The sequence below is a fragment of the Salmo trutta genome, chromosome 7 (assembly GCF_901001165.1).
Source record: "Salmo trutta chromosome 7, fSalTru1.1, whole genome shotgun sequence".
In the NCBI taxonomy this organism is placed as follows: domain Eukaryota; kingdom Metazoa; phylum Chordata; class Actinopteri; order Salmoniformes; family Salmonidae; genus Salmo; species Salmo trutta.
The window spans coordinates 56,356,863-56,376,859 of record NC_042963.1 but is presented as its reverse complement, the minus strand read 5'-3'; the positions used below and the strand labels follow the sequence as shown (position 1 = coordinate 56,376,859).

Sequence of the window (19,997 nt, the reverse complement as noted above, 5' to 3'; positions counted from 1 at the left end):
TGCCAAGGCAGCAGCTACTCTTCCTGGGGTGTATTATGGATCCCCATTAGTTCCTGCCAAGGCAGCAGCTACTCTTCCTGGGGTTTATTATGGATCCCCATTAGTTCCTGCCAAGGCAGCAGCTACTCTTCCTGGGGTTTATTATGGATCCCCATTAGTTCCTGCCAAGGCAGCAGCTACTCTTCCTGGGGTTTATTATGGATCCCCATTAGTTCCTGTTGCCAAGGCAGCAGCTACTCTTCCTGGGGTTTATTATGGATCCCCATTAGTTCCTGCCAAGGCAGCAGCTACTCTTCCTGGGGTTTATTATGGATCCCCATTAGTTCCTGCCAAGGCAGCAGCTACTCTTCCTGGGGTTTATTATGGATCCCCATTAGTTCCTGTTGCCAAGGCAGCAGCTACTCTTCCTGGGGTTTATTATGGATCCCCATTAGTTCCTGCCAAGGCAGCAGCTACTCTTCCTGGGGTTTATTATGGATCCCCATTAGTTCCTGCCAAGACAGCAGCTACTCTTCCTGGGGTGTATTATGGATCCCTATTAGTTCCTGCCAAGACAGCAGCTACTCTTCCTGGGGTGTATTATGGATCCCTATTAGTTCCTGCCAAGGCAGCAGCTACTCTTCCTGGGGTTTATTATGGATCCCTATTAGTTCCTGCCAAGGCAGCAGCTACTCTTCCTGGGGTTTATTATGGATCCCCATTAGTTCCTGCCAAGGCAGCAGCTACTCTTCCTGGGGTTTATTATGGATCCCCATTAGTTCCTGCCAAAGCAGCAGCTACTCTTCCTGGAGTTTATTATGGATCCCCATTAGTTCCTGCCAAGGCAGCAGCTACTCTTCCTGGGGTTTATTATGGATCCCCGTTAGTTCCTGCCAAGGCAGCAGCTACTCTTCCTGGGGTTTATTATGGATCCCCATTAGTTCCTGCCAAGGCAGCTACTCTTTCTAGGGTACAGCAAAATTCAGGCAGTTTATACAATAAAAAAAATAAAAAAAATACAATACATTCACTGATTTCACAACACACTGTGTGCTCTCAGGCCCCCTACTCCACCACTAACACATATCTACAGTACTAAATCATGTGTATGTGTGTGTATAGTGCGTATGTTATCGTGTGTGTGTGTATGCATGTGTCTGTGCCTATGTTTGTGTTGCTTCACAGTCCCCGTTTGTCAAGGTGTGACAAAACTAGGGCCTGTAGGATCTGCCTTGTTGATAGTGCTGTTAAGAAGGTAGAAACTAGGGCCTGTAGGACCTGCCTTGTTGATAGTGCTGTTAAGAAGGTAGAGCAGCGCTTTATTATAGACAGACTTCTCCACATCTTAACTACTGTGGAATCAATCTGTTTTGACCGTGACACCTCAACTTGTTCAATTTCCACATTATTTATTACAAGATTTAGTTGATGTTTAGTGAATGATTTGTCCCAAATACAATGCTTTTAGTTTTAGAAATATTTAGGACTAATTTATTCCTTGCCACCCTCTCTGAACTAACTGCAGCTCTTTGTTAAGTGTTGCAGTCTTTTCAGTCGCTGTGGTAGCTGATGTGTATAGTGTTGAGTCATCCGCATTCATAGACACTCAGGCTTTACTCAGTCAGGGGCATGTCGTTAGTAAAGATTGAAAAAAGTAATGGGCCTAGACAGCTGCCCTGGGGAATTCCCGATTCTACCTGGATTATGTTGGAGAGGCTTCCATTAAAGCTGTTAGACAGGTAACTCTTTATCCACATTATAGCAGGGGGTGTAAAGCCATAACACATATGTTTTTCCAGCAGCAGACTATGATCGATAATGTCCAAAGCTGCTCTGAAGTCTAACAAAACAGCTCCCACAATCTTTTTTTCATCAATTTCTCTCATCCAATCATCAGTCATTTGTGTAAGGGCTGTGCTTGTTGAATGTCCTTCCCTATAATCATGCTGAAAGTTTGTTGTCAATTTGTTTACTGTAAAAAAAATAACATTGTATCTGGTCAAACATCGTTTTTCCCCAAAAAGTTTACTATGGGTTGGTAACAGGCTGATTGGTCGGCTATTTGAGCCAGTAAAAGGGGGCTTTACTATTCTTAGGTAGTATTTGCTTCAATCCAAGCCTGGGGGCACACACTTTCTAGTAAATGTTTCACTCAGTATGCAGTGATACAGTGGGGGGAGTTTTGTGTTGTTCTCTTTTACACTGTTGTAGCCTACGTCAGGCTGTTATAGTCTGACGTAGTACGAAGAGGATCTCGGATGCATTAGAATACCTCAGCGGGTATGTACCTATTAAACCAGAGTGATAAGGCCGTGTCAGCGGTAAGAGGTACAGACGATTCTCGTGTTTTTCTCTCCTTGTCCGTTTTCCGGCTGACGATTGATTTATTCTTGTCTACTTTCAACCCCAACCAGCTGGCCCCCTTTTAGACATTTTACTTCGGTGAAATGATAGATAATTTACTAATTAGACTAGAATTTATTAGAACGTAATTGAATAGAATGGAACTCGATTGTCCATCCATGGCACGTTAGTGTGATCACACAAGCACAGTGTGTTACAACAGGGTAGCTAGCTAACTATCCTGTTCCCTCTCTTTCCCCTTCTTCTCCTTCTTCTGTGATGGATTGAAAAGTGCATCGTCATGGTGTAGCGTACGACAACAGGTTTGGAGAACTATTGCTGTCACGGTGCATGGTGTGCTGTGTCACGGTCACATGCCCATCAATCATCTTACTGCCTGGCTCTGTGTTTGTGGAACATTCTATTTCATGTAGTTTAGTCTTTTTGTGTGAAATTGCTGCTTGTTGATCTTCAAAAAAATATAAATATATATTTTCTGTAGCTGTTTTGAGCTCACACATATGTTCACCTCACGCCTAACACACCAATATCAATAACTCAATCACCACTTATCACAAAGAAACACTTCTCATTTTCTCTATACCCACTGGCATGTGCGTAAGAGTTTTTAAACCACTTTCCCGACATCACTTTAACGCAGTGTCAATGTGACAGGGATAATATTACCACCCTGTAATGGAGGCGTGTTGCAAGGGACACAGTGAAGATCATGTGCTCTTTTCCATTGTATTTCTCCCCTTTAGTTCTTCACAAACAGCCACGGGAAGTATGCCTCTGTCTCCTACAACTGGGAAGGATAGCGTCTCGGTAAGGCATTTTCCCTCTTCCCCGTAAGGCATTTTCCCTATTTCCCGTAAGGCATTTTCCCTATTTCCCGTAAGGCATTTTCCCTATTCCCCGTAAGGCATTTTCCCTCTTTCCCGTAAGGCATTTTCCCTCTTTCCCGTGGGATTTTCCCTCTTTTCCATTGATTTAAAATATTCACTTATAAAGCCTTCATTTTTAATTGAATGTTTGTATGTGCGTTATATATTGCAAGTAGAAGTTTGGTTATCCTTTGATTATATCCTCTCAGAAACGATTTTATAAAGAAAACATTCAAAAGGAGTGGGGCAGTCCCTCTCCTAACATATTTGTAGCTTATTGTATAGAAGAAGGCACAAGGATACAGAAACGTTGGATGATTTACCCAGTACATTACTGGGAGTTTATATATATATAGAGAGAGAGTGTGCGACTCTCTTTATTTTCATAGCTTATAGTTTATTCTCCGTTAGTCAGCACATCTAAATAAATAAAACATTTCTCTGGGTGTGCACCAGCTCATATTTTTTATTAGTTTATTGTATAGAACAGAGATAGAGGAGAGACTGTGCTGAAATAGCAGTGGGCCAGATTCAACCCCACGCTGCAGAGGTACATATGATTAGTGTGCTGAAATTCAACCCCATGATGCACAGATACATATGATTTGACCCCAGACCACTCTAGGCCACTGTAATATATTTGACCCCAGGCCATTATAATGTATTTGACCCCAGGCCACTGTAAAGTATTTGAACCCAGGCCACTATAATGTATTTGACCCCAGATCACCCTAGGCCACTATAATGTATTTGACCCCAAACCACCCTAGGCCACTTTAATGTATTTGACCCCAGACCACCCTAGGCTACTATAATGTATTTGACCCCAGACCACTATAATGTATTTGACCCCAGGCCATTATAAAGTATTTGACCCCAGGCCACTGTAATGTATTTGACCCCAGACCACTATAATGTATTTGACCCCAGGCCACTATAATGTATTTGACCCCAGGCCACTATAATGTATTTGACCCCAGGCCACTGTAATGTATTTGACCCCAGGCCACTATAATGTATTTGACCCCAGGCCACTATAATGTATTTGACCCCAGGCCACTATAATGTATACCTTAATGTAAACTGTTATCCTATTATCTTCTTCTTTAGGTACAACGTGGAGCCTCCGGGACTTATCAAGCTGGAGAAGGAGATAGAACAGGAGGAGAAAGCACCTCTACCTCCACCCTTACCTGTCTCTCCCTCCCCATCCCTCTCTCCATCCCCTTCTCCAAACCCCCCAACCCCCTCTCTAACCTCTCCATCCCCCTCTCCAACCAAGTGCTTGTCATCTAGCAAGAAGAGCACAGGGAAGCTGCTGGATGAGGCTGTGAGTAGGGTACACAAGGTCAACACAATTACATGAAATTACGTTGAACTTTTCAATTTATGAAGATTACCAGGAATTTATGAAGATTACCAGGCATTTTGGGAGGGTTGTTGGATTGACCTCCCTACTAATCTAATTATTGTTTGTTTGTGCATGTGTGTGTGTGTGTGTGTGTGTGTGTGTGTGTGTGTGCGTGCGTCTCAGGTGAAGCATATCTTTGAGGACCCTCCCTGCAAGTGTCCCAATAAGTTCTGTGTGGAGAGACAGGCTCAGGGCCGCTACCGCGTCGGAGAGAAGATGCTCTTCATCCGGGTGTGTGCAAAACTCCTCATCTTCATTACGCACTTTCCTCTGGCACAAAACGCCTTGTTTTTTTTGGGGGGGAAATGATTTTCTAGTTTGCGCACGGCTCAGCCACATAGTTAACAGCAGCTGGATTTTAAATTGGACTTGGATTGTGCCTGCCAAAATATCTTTGTGACCAAATGTTTTGGGTTCGGTGGGGTCAAATCTAAAATGTTGAAATCTGGTGTAAATATTTGTGCACATGGCTGGCTTGTACTGTAAGTGATTTACACTTGGGGTTGTGGTGTTTCATATTGTTGTGAATATTATATTTGATACGGTAGATATAGAATACGGCCCTCTACAGAAATACTTTCTTACTTATTTAGGTCCATTGCTCCTCACTGTCCTCAGGGACCATAGACCATTGATGACTATTGAATGATACCCAATTCTGTCCTCATAGCAAATATACTCTTTCCTCCTTGTTCTGAGATTTGATGAGTCTGAATTTTATGAGTCTGGATTTTGGCTGACCCACTTTTTCCAGGAATTTGTTGTTTATTGACCTTTCACTTTTGGCAGGATTTTTTTTTTTTAAATCCAGGTTGGAGTTATATGAGGGTTTTCAGTTCAACAACAATATTGTTTCTCATCTCAATGTGAACTGAGTCACACACACACACACACACACGATATTTGGACTGCGTGGATGACAGACATCCATTGTCTCTGCTGGTAGCAACTCCTCTGAAGCTTCATTTACTGGTAATGGTATTCCAAATATGTCTGTGTCTGTCTCCTGGCCCATAGAGATAGGAAGAGAACTCCTCCTTGTATTATCCATGCTTTATATCCATCTAGAGTCCTCTTTCTACCAGCCAGAGTTGATGGGGTCCTCAGGATCAACAGGCTTACATTTTACATTTTAGTAATTTAGCAGACGCTCTTATCCAGAGCAACTTACTTAATGCATCCATTTCATTTCATACTGGCCCCCCGTGGGAATCAAACCCACAACCCTGGCATTGCACACACCATGCTCTACCAACTGAGCCACAGGGAAGGATTGATGAATAATACATAGGATTGGAATAGCCCTTTTCTAAAACACAAAGAAACATTTACAATAATGCATATGCAGTTATTGTTGCCAATGATCTATTGCCATAATTTGTATTTATTCTTAATTGTTTCCTCGTTTACATAAAATATAAATGTTCTTATGTAAATACATACTGTAACTTTCTATTTATTTATTTTATTTAACTAGGCAAGTCAGTTAAGAACAAATTCTTATTTACAATAACAGCCTAGGAACAGTGGGTTAACTGCCTTGTTCAGGGGGCAGAACGACAGATCTTTACCTTGTCAGCTCGGGGATTCGATCCAGCAAACTTTTGGTTACTGGCCCAACCCAACCACTAAGCTACCTGCTGCCCCAAACTCAAACCTTGCAACAACAAAAAAATAGCCTTGCAAGAATGAAGTCTATTGACAAGTACAGATTGGTGAAGTATCATTAGTGCTCTTGGGATCTTGGATTCACAACCAGGATTCACATGTCTAAAAATTCTGTTGAAGGAGGATCTGGACTGTAGGTCAACAAGGGCTGACAATACGCTCTATGGCCTTCCCCGTGGCTCAGTTGTTAGAGCATGGTGTGTGCAACACCAGGGTTGTGGGTTTGATTCCCACGGGGGGCCAGTACAAAAAAAACAAAAAAAATGCATGAAATGAAAATGAAATGTATGTATTCACTACTGTAAGTCACTCTGGATAAGAGTGTCGGCTAAATGACTAAAATGTAAATGTAAAACTGTCCATTTGTTCTCTATAGGCAGTGATGCGGTGCTAGAAGGACCCCTGCTGGTAGCACAAAGTATTACAGTTTCTGGATGGATAGCTCTCAGAGGATCACAAATACAGTATAAGAGAAAGGTTGTATGTTAGCCTGGTTTTAACTGATATGGACCGATGTTCAGGGTCTGAAAATAAATATTTTGTTCCGATAGTGCCCTCTGCTGTCAAGTAGATATCCTTAAGAAAAGCGTATCTACCAAACAGAGGGGGAACCCAGAATTATTTTGTACAGATAGACGTTTCTTTCAACCATCCATGAGGGTTGCTGAGCAACCAAGGACAAGTCACAACTAAGACGAGTCTTGATTCTGTTCAATTCCAAGAATGAGCTTCTTAGACTCTAGAGTGTTGGATGAAATGAAACGTCTACTGCTGTGTGCTCTCTGTACGGGCCGCCTGGTAAAGTCACAGAAGGTGTGAACCTCCATCTCACTCTGGTTCTCCGCTAGCAATGATGGTGGTAAAAGTACCCAACTGTCATACTTGAGTAAAAGTAAAGATACCTTGATAGAAAATGACTCAAGTCAAGGTGTCACCAGGTAAAATACTACTTGAGTAAAAGTCTATAAAGTATTCGGTTTTAAATATAAATGAAAGCTATAATATTACTTATATTATTAAGTATCAAAAGTAAATGTAATTGCTAAAATATATTTAAAGCTACAATATGTAACTTTTTTTGGGCGACCCACCAAATTCAAATAGAAATGTGAGTTATTGATCTGTCATTCACAATTGAAAGGAAGTCTAAGAAGCGGTAGATATGTTCTATGTGTGCTATTTCTATGCTTCTCATTCTTAAGTTTCGTTTCTGTGTATTTTACTTTCGGTTTTGTACTTCAAACAGTTGAAAATACAATATTAATATTTTTTGTTTATGGAAAAAAAATATTTCAAAGCGATTTAGATGGTACAATGATTCTCTCCACTAGACTTGCTTGTTTTGTCACATAAATTGAAATTAGGCGAACTATTAGACTTTTAGCAACCAGGAAATGGTGGAGCAGTTTCTGCATAGTGCCTCTTTAATTAATTACAAAGCCTACTGTATACAACTCCAACGTTGAATAAACAACCCATATTAGAAACAGTTTCTGCATAGTACACCTTTAAGTATCAAAAGTAAAAGTATAAATAATTTCAAATTACTTATATTAAGCAATCCGGACAGCACAATTATTATATAAAAAATAATAATAATGGATTGCCAGGGGCACACTCCAACACTCAGACATCATTTACATACGAATCATTTTTCTTTAGTGAGTCTGCCAGATCGAGGCAGAATAGATGATCAGGGATGTTCTCTTGATAAATGTGTGAATTAAAAAAAATATTCTGCCCTGCTAACACATTTAAAATGTAATGACTACTATTGGTTGTCAGGGGAAATGTATGGAGTAAAAAAGTACAGTGCCTTCGGAAAGTATTCAGACCCCTTGACTTTTTCCACATTTTGGTACGTTACAGCCTTATTCTAAAACGTATTACATCGTTTTTTCCCCTCATCAATCTACACAAAATACATTTACATTTACATTTAATACCCCATAATGACATCACAATACCCCATAATGACATCACAATACCCCATAATGACATCACAATACCCCATAATGACATCACAATACCCCATAATGACATCACAATACCCCATAATGACATCACAATACCCCATAATGACAACGCAAAAGCAGGTTTAGACATTTTTGCTAATTTATCCCCACGAAAACAACTGAAATATCACATTTACATAAGTATTCAGACCCTTTACTCAGTACTTTGTTGAAGCACCTTTGGCAGCGACTACAGCCTCTAGTCTTCTTGGGTATGACGCTACAAGCTTAGCACACCTGTATTTGGGGAGTTTCTCCCATTCTCTGCAGATCCTCTCAAGCTCTGTCAGGTTGCATGGGGAGTGTTGCTGCACAGTTATTTTCAGGTCTCTCCAGAGAACCTTGTTTCTCATGGTCTGAGAGTCTTTAGGTGCCTTTTGGCAAACTCCAAGCGGGCTGTCATGCCTTTTACTGAGGAGTGGCTTCCGTCTGGCCACTCTACCATAAGAGCCTGATTGGTGGAGTGCTGCAGAGACTGTTGTCCTTCTGGAAGGTTCTCCCATTTCCACAGAGGAACTAGAGCTCTGTCAGAGTGACCATCGGGTTTTTGGTCACCTCCCTGACCAAGGCCCTTCTCCCCTGATTGTTCAGTTTGGCCGGGTGGCCAGCTCTAGGAAGAGTCTTGGTGGTTCCAAACTTCTTCCATTTAAGAATGAGGGAGGCCACTGTGTCCTTGGGGACCTTCAATGCTGCAGACATTTTTGGGTACCCTTCCCTAGATCTGTGCCTTCGACACAATCCTGCCTTTGACTTCGCGGCCTCATGGTTTTTGCTGTGACATACACTGTTAGCTGTGGGACCTTATATAGACAGGTGTGTGCCTTTCCAAATCATGTCCAATTGACCACAGGTGGACTCCAATCAAGATGTAGAGAAACATCTCAAGGATGATCAATGGAAACAGGATGTACCTGAGCTTAATTTCGAGTCTCATAGCAAAGGGTCTGAATACTAATGTAAATAACGTATTTCAGTTTTTTTTTTTTTTTTATACATTTGCGAAAATTTCAAACAACTTCTTTTTGCTTTGTCATTATGGGGTATTGTGACGTCATTATGGGGTATTGTGACGTCATTATGGGGTATTGTGACGTCATTATGGGGTATTGTGATGTCATTGTGGGGTATTGTGACATCATTATGGGGTATTGTGACGTCATTATGGGGTATTGTGTGTAGATTGCTGAGGACATTTTTTGTATTTAATCCATTTTAGAATAAGGCTGTAACGTAACAACATTTGGGAAAAGTCAATGGGTCTGAATACTTTCCCAAGGCACTATACATTATTATATTTAGGAATGTAGTTAAGTTAAAGTAAAAGTTGTCAAAAATATAAATAGTAAAGTAAAATACAGATACCCTAAAAAACAGATCTCTACCTTTTTCCACTGTCTCTCTTCTCCAATAAAATGCTTTGCTAACAGGCCACCAGGACACCTGTTTACCCCCAGGCTCCTCGCTCTCTCCTGGATACAGGCCTAGCCGGGGGCCCCCTGTCTCCCAGCACCATAGAGACATGATTGAAAAGGCCTCTGTGCCAAAAGCCCATTATATCCCTAGTCACAATTCTACAGGCACTCATTACTGCTTGGATTGAAAGCTTGTACTCTAAAGACCTTCTACTGTAAATGTTATCTCCTCGTTTATCGTGCAATTAGTAGGATTCATAATGGCAGGATAGCTACGTAGTTTAATGGAATCACAACGTATTGTGGATATGGCAATAGCGCCTTTTTATTTCTCTGTCCCGCTATTTATTTGTGTGGTGTAGATGTTGCCATGGTAACCAACCCAGGAAATGTACAGGAGTACCATGTTACAGACAGTAGCAGGTAGCAGCAGGAGTAGTGTTTACAGTAGTACCATGTTAGATGGTAGCAGGCAGCAGCAGGAGTTGTGTTTACAGTAGTACCATGTTACAGAAGGTAGCAGGTAGCAGCAGGAGTAGTGTTTACAGTAGTACCATGTTACAGAAGGTAGCAGGTAGCAGCAGGAGTAGTGTTTACAGTAGTACCATGTTACAGAAGGTAGCAGCAGGAGTAGTGTTGTTAGTTAAAAGGTGTGAATGAAATTAACAGAATTATTGATCTATAAAATGCAACCCACATCATTACAATTCCTTGGTTAAACCACAGCACATTCATTTTTTAGTTTTGGAGTCATTTATTAGTGAAAAGGAATCAAACAAAGCCATTTTACTAACTGTGAATTACTAGAGATGTCCGTCTACTACACGAGGCAAATTTAAATCTGGACATCGAAGACATTTCCATTGTGATTTTCAAATCTTCCCCCTTCTAATCAAGGTGTGACTTAGTCCTGGGACATCAGGTCAGTGCTATGAATTAACAGGAACATGAGCAGTACTCTGGACCTCCAGGCTGGGATTTAAACACCCCTGTACTATACCATGAAATAATATCGTTGTCAGCTAAAGATTTTCCCAGAGTTTTTTGTTGTTGTTGAACATTTGTGAACACTGACTGGACAATAAAGTGATCTTCTTCTTCTTCTCCTAGATGTTACATAACAAGCATGTGATGGTACGTGTGGGAGGAGGCTGGGAGACCTTTGAAAGCTACCTGTTGAAACACGATCCATGTCGGATGCTCCAGATCTCCAGAGTGGAGGGGAAGACCTTTCCCATGTCCCCCAAGTCCCCCAACACCAAGGACCTCACCCCAGACAGCTACTTGGTGGTGGCCGCACACTACCGCAGCAAGAAGTAAAGATGGCCGTACACTACCGCAGCAAGAAGTCAACTGGCGCTTCAACCAAGGGGATCAGTTTGAGCAAGGCGAGGATGGTGGTGGTGGCCTACTACCACAACAAGAAGTAAAGATGGCTGCCTACTACCGCAACAAGAAGTAAAGATGGCCGCCTACTACCACAACTAGAAGTAAAGATGGCCGCCTACTACCACAACAAGAAGTAAAGATGGCCGCCTACTACCACAACAAGAAGTAAAGATGGCTGCCTACTACCGCAACAAGAAGTAAAGATGGCTGCCTACTGCCGCAACAAGAAGTAAAGATGGCCGCCTACTACCGCAACAAGAAGTAAAGATGGCCGACTACTACCGCAACAAGAAGTAAAGATGGCCGCCTACTACCACAACAAGAAGTAAAGATGGCTGCCTACTACCGCAACAAGAAGTAAAGATGGCCGCCTACTACCACAACAAGAAGTAAAGATGGCTGCCTACTACCGCAACAAGAAGTAAAGATGGCTGCCTACTGCCGCAACAAGAAGTAAAGATGGCCGCCTACTACCGCAACAAGAAGTAAAGATGGCCGACTACTACCGCAACAAGAAGTAAAGATGGCCGCCTACTACCACAACAAGAAGTAAAGATGGCCGCCTACTACCGCAACAAGAAGTAAAGATGGCCACCTACGCCGACCTACTACCGCAACAAGAAGTAAAGACATTCACGAGGACCTGAGGAAAAGACCTCTTGCCTTTCCCAACTAGCAAAACTGATTGAAATGACAGTGACACAGAGGGCAAAGCCAACTGACACTGTCATTCCAACCAGTTGCTTGTACAGTATGTCTTCTAGTTGATGATGTAAGCCACAGCCGGCCCACCTGAGCTACAGAACAGACAGTGGCCAGCAGGAATATATCTCCTGTCCTAGCGGTCACGGCAAACTAGCATCACGGTGACAGTTTGATTTGGATTTCCAGCCTTTGAGAATAATCTATGCAATCTTTTTGGCAATAATTTTTATCCGTGGATTAAGGCTGGTATATTTGATTCTAAAAGCATGTTTTTGTGTGTATTTTGTTTTACTTTTGTCATTCATTCATTTAATAGTGTGAAAGTATAGTATGACTTCTGTAATAATGGATATATTCGGGAATAATGATTGGATACTGGTAAAGCTGAATCTGGACATGTTCCACCAATCATGTTCCTCCTACGGTTCCACCAATCATGTTCCTCCTACGGTTCCACCAATCATGGGGTTTCTCCTTTCCTTGTTTTCTAAATATGCAGCTACAAGGGAAGATAATCATGGCTAAAACAATATGTTTTAAATGTATTCATGTACAGGCTTACTAGTTACCAAGCCCATGTACAGGCTTACTAGTTACCAAGCCCATGTACAGGCTTACTAGTTACCAAGCCCATGTACAGGCTTACTAGTTACCAAGCCCAGGGACAGGCTTACTAGTTACCAAGCCCATGTACAGGCTTACTAGTTACCAAGCCCATGTACAGGCTTACTAGTTACCAAGCCCAGGGACAGGCTTACTAGTTACCAAGCCCATGTACAGGCTTACTAGTTACCAAGCCCATGTACAGGCTTACTAGTTACCAAGCCCAGGGACAGGCTTACTAGTTACCAAGCCCATGTACAGGCTTACTAGTTACCAAGCCCATGTACAGGCTTACTAGTTACCAAGCCCATGTACAGGCTTACTAGTTACCAAGCCCATGTACAGGCTTACTAGTTACCAAGCCCAGGGACAGGCTTACTAGTTACCAAGCCCATGTACAGGCTTACTAGTTACCAAGCCCATGTACAGGCTTACTAGTTACCAAGCCCAGGGACAGGCTTACTAGTTACCAAGCCCATGTACAGGCTTACTAGTTACCAAGCCCATGTACAGGCTTACTAGTTACCAAGCCCATGTACAGGCTTACTAGTTACCAAGCCCATGTACAGGCTTACTAGTTACCAAGCCCAGGGACAGGCTTACTAGTTACCAAGCCCAGGGACAGGCTTACTAGTTACCAAGCCCATGTACAGGCTTACTAGTTACCAAGCCCATGTACAGGCTTACTAGTTACCAAGCCCATGTACAGGCTTACTAGTTACCAAGCCCATGTACAGGCTTACTAGTTACCAAGCCCATGTACAGGCTTACTAGTTACCAAGCCCATGTACAGGCTTACTAGTTACCAAGCCCATGTACAGGCTTACTAGTTACCAAGCCCAGGGACAGGCTTACTAGTTACCAAGCCCATGTACAGGCTTACTAGTTACCAAGCCCATGTACAGGCTTACTAGTTACCAAGCCCAGGGACAGGCTTACTAGTTACCAAGCCCATGTACAGGCTTACTAGTTACCAAGCCCATGTACAGGCTTACTAGTTACCAAGCCCATGTACAGGCTTACTAGTTACCAAGCCCATGTACAGGCTTACTAGTTACCAAGCCCATGTACAGGCTTACTAGTTACCAAGCCCATGTACAGGCTTACTAGTTACCAAGCCCAGGGACAGGCTTACTAGTTACCAAGCCCATGTACAGGCTTACTAGTTACCAAGCCCATGTACAGGCTTACTAGTTACCAAGCCCAGGGACAGGCTTACTAGTTACCAAGCCCAGGGACAGGCTTACTAGTTACCAAGCCCATGTACAGGCTTACTAGTTACCAAGCCCATGTACAGGCTTACTAGTTACCAAGCCCATGTACAGGCTTACTAGTTACCAAGCCCATGTACAGGCTTACTAGTTACCAAGCCCATGTACAGGCTTACTAGTTACCAAGCCCAGGGACAGGCTTACTAGTTACCAAGCCCATGTACAGGCTTACTAGTTACCAAGCCCATGTACAGGCTTACTAGTTACCAAGCCCATGTACAGGCTTACTAGTTACCAAGCCCATGTACAGGCTTACTAGTTACCAAGCCCATGTACAGGCTTACTAGTTACCAAGCCCATGTACAGGCTTACTAGTTACCAAGCCCAGGGACAGGCTTACTAGTTACCAAGCCCATGTACAGGCTTACTAGTTACCAAGCCCAGGGACTTGTCTCTGGCTAGAGCTTTTGCTTTAAAGACCAAAGGGTTTCACCATTCATTCTAATGGAAGTCAACATTTAAAATATGTTTAAAATAGTGCTACTTTATTATGTTAAAAGTCCTGACTAATATGAATAGCTATACAGTAGGATGTGTTTATTATGATTTGCCGATTATGGGTTTGTCTGTAATGTCTATTCATTTCTGCAATGTGCTATTATGAGTGATTCTCTTTTGACGAGCTAGTTCGGCTCTCTTGTTTTGAAGTTAAAAGCTTTTGATCATTTGTTAAGGAATACTATTAACATCATTATTGTGAGAAGATTATTTCTGATGATTAAAGAGACAATCAAATGTAGAATATTTACTTTAATTCTTGTGAATGGCAATAGGACTGATCCAGATAACATGTATTGTATGGTCTGTCTACGATAAACTTAGATTTTGTGTCCGTTCAATTCCATCCCCCCTGGCAAATTGCTAGAGAGCTGGCTGGTGGACAAGACTAGTGTTTATTGCTACTTTACTGACACCTACTGGTATGTTACTGTACTGAAAATGGCCATCCACAACTACGAGGAGATGACTGGCACTGACTGGCCTGTTCCAAGAAGCCAGACTAACAGACCTTTATTCAACCACCCGTCAGAGCAACCTCCAATCCTAGTCTAATCCTCTTTTATTCAAATGTAACCTGTTTTACAACCGCATAGAAATTGGAGTCATTGTCCTTCATCAATGTTATTCAGTCACAGAACAAATAAGTCTATTTTACACACTCTAGCCTATAGTGCTGTGCACTACTTTTTGACTAGGACCCATAGAGTTGTGTTCCAAAGTGTGTACATGATGACAGGGAAATAAATAGGCTGTAATTTAGTAGAGGCTGTAGCACCGACAGAACACTGCTGGGTTACATTACAGATAGGAACTATGAACCAACCAGGAACTACTACAACATCACTTTATTCACACAAACTACTCACCAAGACAACACATCCATTTTTATAATACAATTTATTAACTTTTTTTTTTTTTTTTAAATAGGACGGAACATTAGAACGGTGCGTTAGATTAGAATCGTTCAAACGGAATAGGGAGCCGGTTTCCCAAAAGCATGTTAAGGCTAAATTAATCGTTTGAACTTTCGTAAGAGCATCATACAATTTACCGAGCGGTTTCTTAACGTTGCACCTGAAAACGCTCGTAATCTAATAACCTCAGATCACTCGGAGAACAGCTAAATGCGTCGTTACAAACAGATCTCCGGTAAACATTAACCCAGAATCACACGGGTTATCCCGTCTGTGACCGCCGATACATTCACAACAAAGTTAACTACAAATACAAAGTTGACAATGCCTTTGCAATTTATACAAACAGGCGATGAATACAAATACGCTTCAAATGCAAAACGATGACTGTATTAAAATATAAACAGTAGACTATAGGCCCATTTTAATCATATTGAAATACATTTCATGTTCAATCAATTGAATTATATTTTGTTACTTGAAGGCTAACTGGTCTGTAATTTGTCTCAATATATTTAATGATAGGTAGCCTAACGTGCGCAACGTGTCAAATCTGTGATTCAGTACATTTTGTTGGGTATGCACAAGTATTAGAATAAACCGCCTCTATTTGCAGCCGTAGGTGGTAATCTCTACGAGCTGATCCGTCATCGGTATTGTGAAATAATGATGTTAAAGTAAAACTTGAATGGAGAAAGATTATCATAGAGCAGCGCTCCCTTTTCTTTCGATCCTAATCAGTAGACGCGTCGTGAATGTTCTCTCTGCGTGGTGCTTTGGGGAAACGCATGTTACATGTTAAGCCGTTGTAGGAAAGATGCGTCATTTAAACACTCATCATGAAAACACTCAGTTCCATCGCTTATCGGGAAACCGGGCCAAGAACAGAACATTAATAAACTATACTGAACAAACATATAAACGCAACACCCAACAACTGTACCGAGTTACAGTTTATATAAGGAAATCAGGTCATGGAAATAAATGCATTAGGCCCTAATCTATGGATTTCACGACTGGGTGGAGGCGCAGTCATGGGGGTGGTGGAGGCGCAGCCAGGGTGTGGTGGAGGCGCAGTCATGGGGGTGGTGGAGGCGCAGTCATGGGGGTGGTGGAGGCGCAGTCATGGGGGTGGTGGAGGCGCAGTCAGGGTGTGGTGGAGGCGCAGTCAGGGTGTGGTGGAGGCGCAGTCAGGGTGTGGTGGAGGCGCAGTCATGGGGGTGGTGGAGGCGCAGTCAGGGTGTGGTGGAGGCGCAGTCATGGGGGTGGTGGAGGCGCAGTCATGGGTGTGGTGGAGGTGCAGTCAGGGTGTGGTGGAGGCGCAGTCAGGGTGTGGTGGAGGCGCAGTCATGGGTGTGGTGGAGGTGCAGTCAGGGTGTGGTGGAGGCGCAGTCATGGGTGTGGTGGAGGCGCAGTCAGGGTGTGGTGGAGGTGCAGTCATGGTGTGGTGGAGGTGCAGTCGTGGGTGTGGTGGAGGTGCAGTCATGGTGTGGTGGAGGTGCAGTCATGGTGTGGTGGAGGTGCAGCCATGGGTGTGGTGGAGGCGCAGTCATGGGGGTGGTGGAGGCGCAGTCATGGGGGTGGTGGAGGCACAGTCATGGGGGTGGTGGAGGCACAGTCATGGGGGTGGTGGAGGCGCAGTCATGGTGTGGTGGAGGCGCAGTCATGGGGGTGGTGGAGGCACAGTCATGGGGGTGGTGGAGGCGCAGTCATGGTGTGGTGGAGGCGCAGTCATGGTGTGGTGGAGGTGCAGTCAGGGTGTGGTGGAGGCGCAGTCATGGGTGTGGTGGAGGTGCAGTCAGGGTGTGGTGGGGGCGCAGTCAGGGTGTGGTGGAGGCGCAGTCATGGGTGTGGTGGAGGCGCAGTCAGGGTGTGGTGGAGGCGCAGTCAGGGTGTGGTGGAGGCGCAGTCATGGGTGTGGTGGAGGTGCAGTCAGGGTGTGGTGGAGGCGCAGTCATGGGTGTGGTGGAGGCGCAGTCAGGGTGTGGTGGAGGTGCAGTCATGGTGTGGTGGAGGTGCAGTCGTGGGTGTGGTGGAGGTGCAGTCATGGTGTGGTGGAGGTGCAGTCATGGTGTGGTGGAGGTGCAGCCATGGGTGTGGTGGAGGCGCAGTCATGGGGGTGGTGGAGGCGCAGTCATGGGGGTGGTGGAGGCACAGTCATGGGGGTGGTGGAGGCGCAGTCATGGTGTGGTGGAGGCGCAGTCATGGGGGTGGTGGAGGCACAGTCATGGGGGTGGTGGAGGCGCAGTCATGGTGTGGTGGAGGTGCAGTCATGGTGTGGTGGAGGCGCAGTCAGGGTGTGGTGGAGGCGCAGTCATGGGTGTGGTGGAGGTGCAGTCAGGGTGTGGTGGGGGCGCAGTCAGGGTGTGGTGGAGGCGCAGTCAGGGTGTGGTGGAGGCGCAGTCAGGGGGGTGGTGGAAGCACAGTCATGGGGGTGGTGGAGGCGCCGTCATGGTGTAGTGGAGGCGCAGTCATGGGGGTGGTGGAGGCGCAGTCATGGGTGTGGTGGAGGCGCAGTCATGGTGTGGTGGAGGCGCAGTCAGGGTGTGGTGGAGGCGCAGTCATGGGTGTGGTGGAGGCGCAGTCAGGGTGTGGTGGAGGCGCAGTCATGGTGTGGTGGAGGCGCAGTCATGGTGTGGTGGAGGCGCAGTCATGGTGTGGTGGAGGTGCAGTCAGGGTGTGGTGGAGGTGCAGTCGTGGGTGTGGTGGAGGAGCAGTCTTGGGTGTGGTGGAGGCGCAGTCGTGGGTGTGGTGGAGGCGCAGTCGTGGGTGTGGTGGAGGCGCAGTCGTGGGTGTGGTGGAGGCGCAGTCGTGGGTGTGGTGGAGGCGCAGTCATGGGTGTGGTGGAGGCGCAGTCAGGGTGTGGTGGAGGCGCAGTCATGGTGTGGTGGAGGCGCAGTCATGGTGTGGTGGAGGCAGTGGTGGTTCAAGCTTGTATTGCTCCCTGGGCGATTTCCCCTTCAGCGCCCCCCCAACAAAAGAAAGCACCATTCTGCACTAACTGTCATTTTTATTCAGACATTAGGAACAACACAAATAAATAATCATAACACTTAAAACTATATAAATATAAAAATCTATATACAAAATAAGACTCATAAATATCAAAAAGAAGTAACAAAGACAAATAGAAACAAATTGTTGTTGATTTGTCACTGGAGCATCAATACATTACCCATCCCCCCAACACTGTCAACCAAGAGTCAAGACTACATTACCCATCCCCCCCAACACTGTCAACCAAGAGTCAAGACTACATTACCCATCCCCCCCAACACTGTCAACCAAGAGTCAAGACTACATTACCCATCCCCCAACACTGTCAACCAAGAGTCAAGACTACATTACCCATCCCTCAACACTGTCAACCAAGAGTCAAGACTACATTACCCATCCCCCAACACTGTCAACCAAGAGTCAAGACTACATTACCCATCCCCCAACACTGTCAACCAAGAGTCAAGACTACATTACCCATCCCCCAAACACTGTCAACCAAGAGTCAAGACTACATTACCCATCCCCCCAACACTGTCAACCAAGAGTCAAGACTACATTACCCATCCCCCAACACTGTCAACCAAGAGTCAAGACTACATTACCCATCCTCAACACCGTCAACAAAGAGTCAAGGCTACATTACCCATCCCCCAACACTGTCAACCAAGAGTCAAGACTACATTACCCATCCCCCAACACTGTCAACCAAGAGTCAAGACTACATTACCCATCCCCCCCAACACTGTCAACCAAGAGTCAAGACTACATTACCCATCCCCCCCAACACTGTCAACCAAGAGTCAAGACTACATTACCCATCCCCCCCAACACTGTCAACCAAGAGTCAAGACTACATTACCCATCCCCCCCAACACTGTCAACCAAGAGTCAAGACTACATTACCCATCCCCCCAACACTGTCAACCAAGAGTCAAGACTACATTACCCATCCCCCCCAACACTGTCAACCAAGAGTCAAGACTACATTACCCATCCCCCCCAACACTGTCAACCAAGAGTCAAGACTACATTACCCATCCCCCCCAACACTGTCAACCAAGAGTCAAGACTACATTACCCATCCCCCCCAACACTGTCAACCAAGAGTCAAGACTACATTACCCATCCCCCCCAACACTGTCAACCAAGAGTCAAGACTACATTACCCATCCCCCCCAACACTGTCAACCAAGAGTCAAGACTACATTACCCATCCCCCCCAACACTGTCAACCAAGAGTCAAGACTACATTACCCATCCCCCCAACACTGTCAACCAAGAGTCAAGACTACATTACCCATCCCCCAACACTGTCAACCAAGAGTCAAGACTACATTACCCATCCCCCAACACTGTCAACCAAGAGTCAAGACTACATTACCCATCCCCCAACACTGTCAACCAAGAGTCAAGACTACATTACCCATCCCCCAACACTGTCAACCAAGAGTCAAGACTACATTACCCATCCCCCAACACTGTCAACCAAGAGTCAAGACTACATTACCCATCCCCCCCAACACTGTCAACCAAGAGTCAAGACTACATTACCCATCCTCCAACACTGTCAACAAAGAGTCAAGACTACATTACCCATCCCCCAACACCGTCAACCAAGAGTCAAGACTACATTACCCATCCCCCAATACCGTCAACCAAGAGTCAAGACTACATTACCCATCCCCCAACACCGTCAACAAAGAGTCAAGACTACATTACCCATCCCCCAACACTGTCAACCAAGAGTCAAGACTGAATCAATTCACCTTGGTGGTGTGTAGACTGGTTTTATATTATTCTGAACGATTTCGTACAAACCAGAAGAAAAAATGCAACAACATGTCTGTGAAACTATATATTCAGTGTTATGAATGAATTGTGGTTTATTTGGTAGCATTT

General features: G+C 44.5%; 1 protein-coding gene across 1 annotated transcript in view; it reads left to right on the top strand.

The window, feature by feature from the left end:
• The window catches only part of LOC115196591 (growth arrest-specific protein 2), a 74,393-nt gene extending 62,708 nt beyond the window's left edge, over window positions 1–11,685 (top strand). Inside the window, exons 5-8 of the mRNA XM_029757449.1 lie at window positions 3,087–3,150; window positions 4,320–4,539; window positions 4,744–4,851; window positions 10,826–11,685. Coding sequence (XP_029613309.1) covers window positions 3,087–3,150; window positions 4,320–4,539; window positions 4,744–4,851; window positions 10,826–11,035 — 602 coding nt within the window. The 3' untranslated portion in view covers window positions 11,036–11,685. The remainder of the gene's footprint in view (window positions 1–3,086; window positions 3,151–4,319; window positions 4,540–4,743; window positions 4,852–10,825) is intronic.
• Window positions 11,686–19,997: the final 8,312 nt, after the last annotated feature.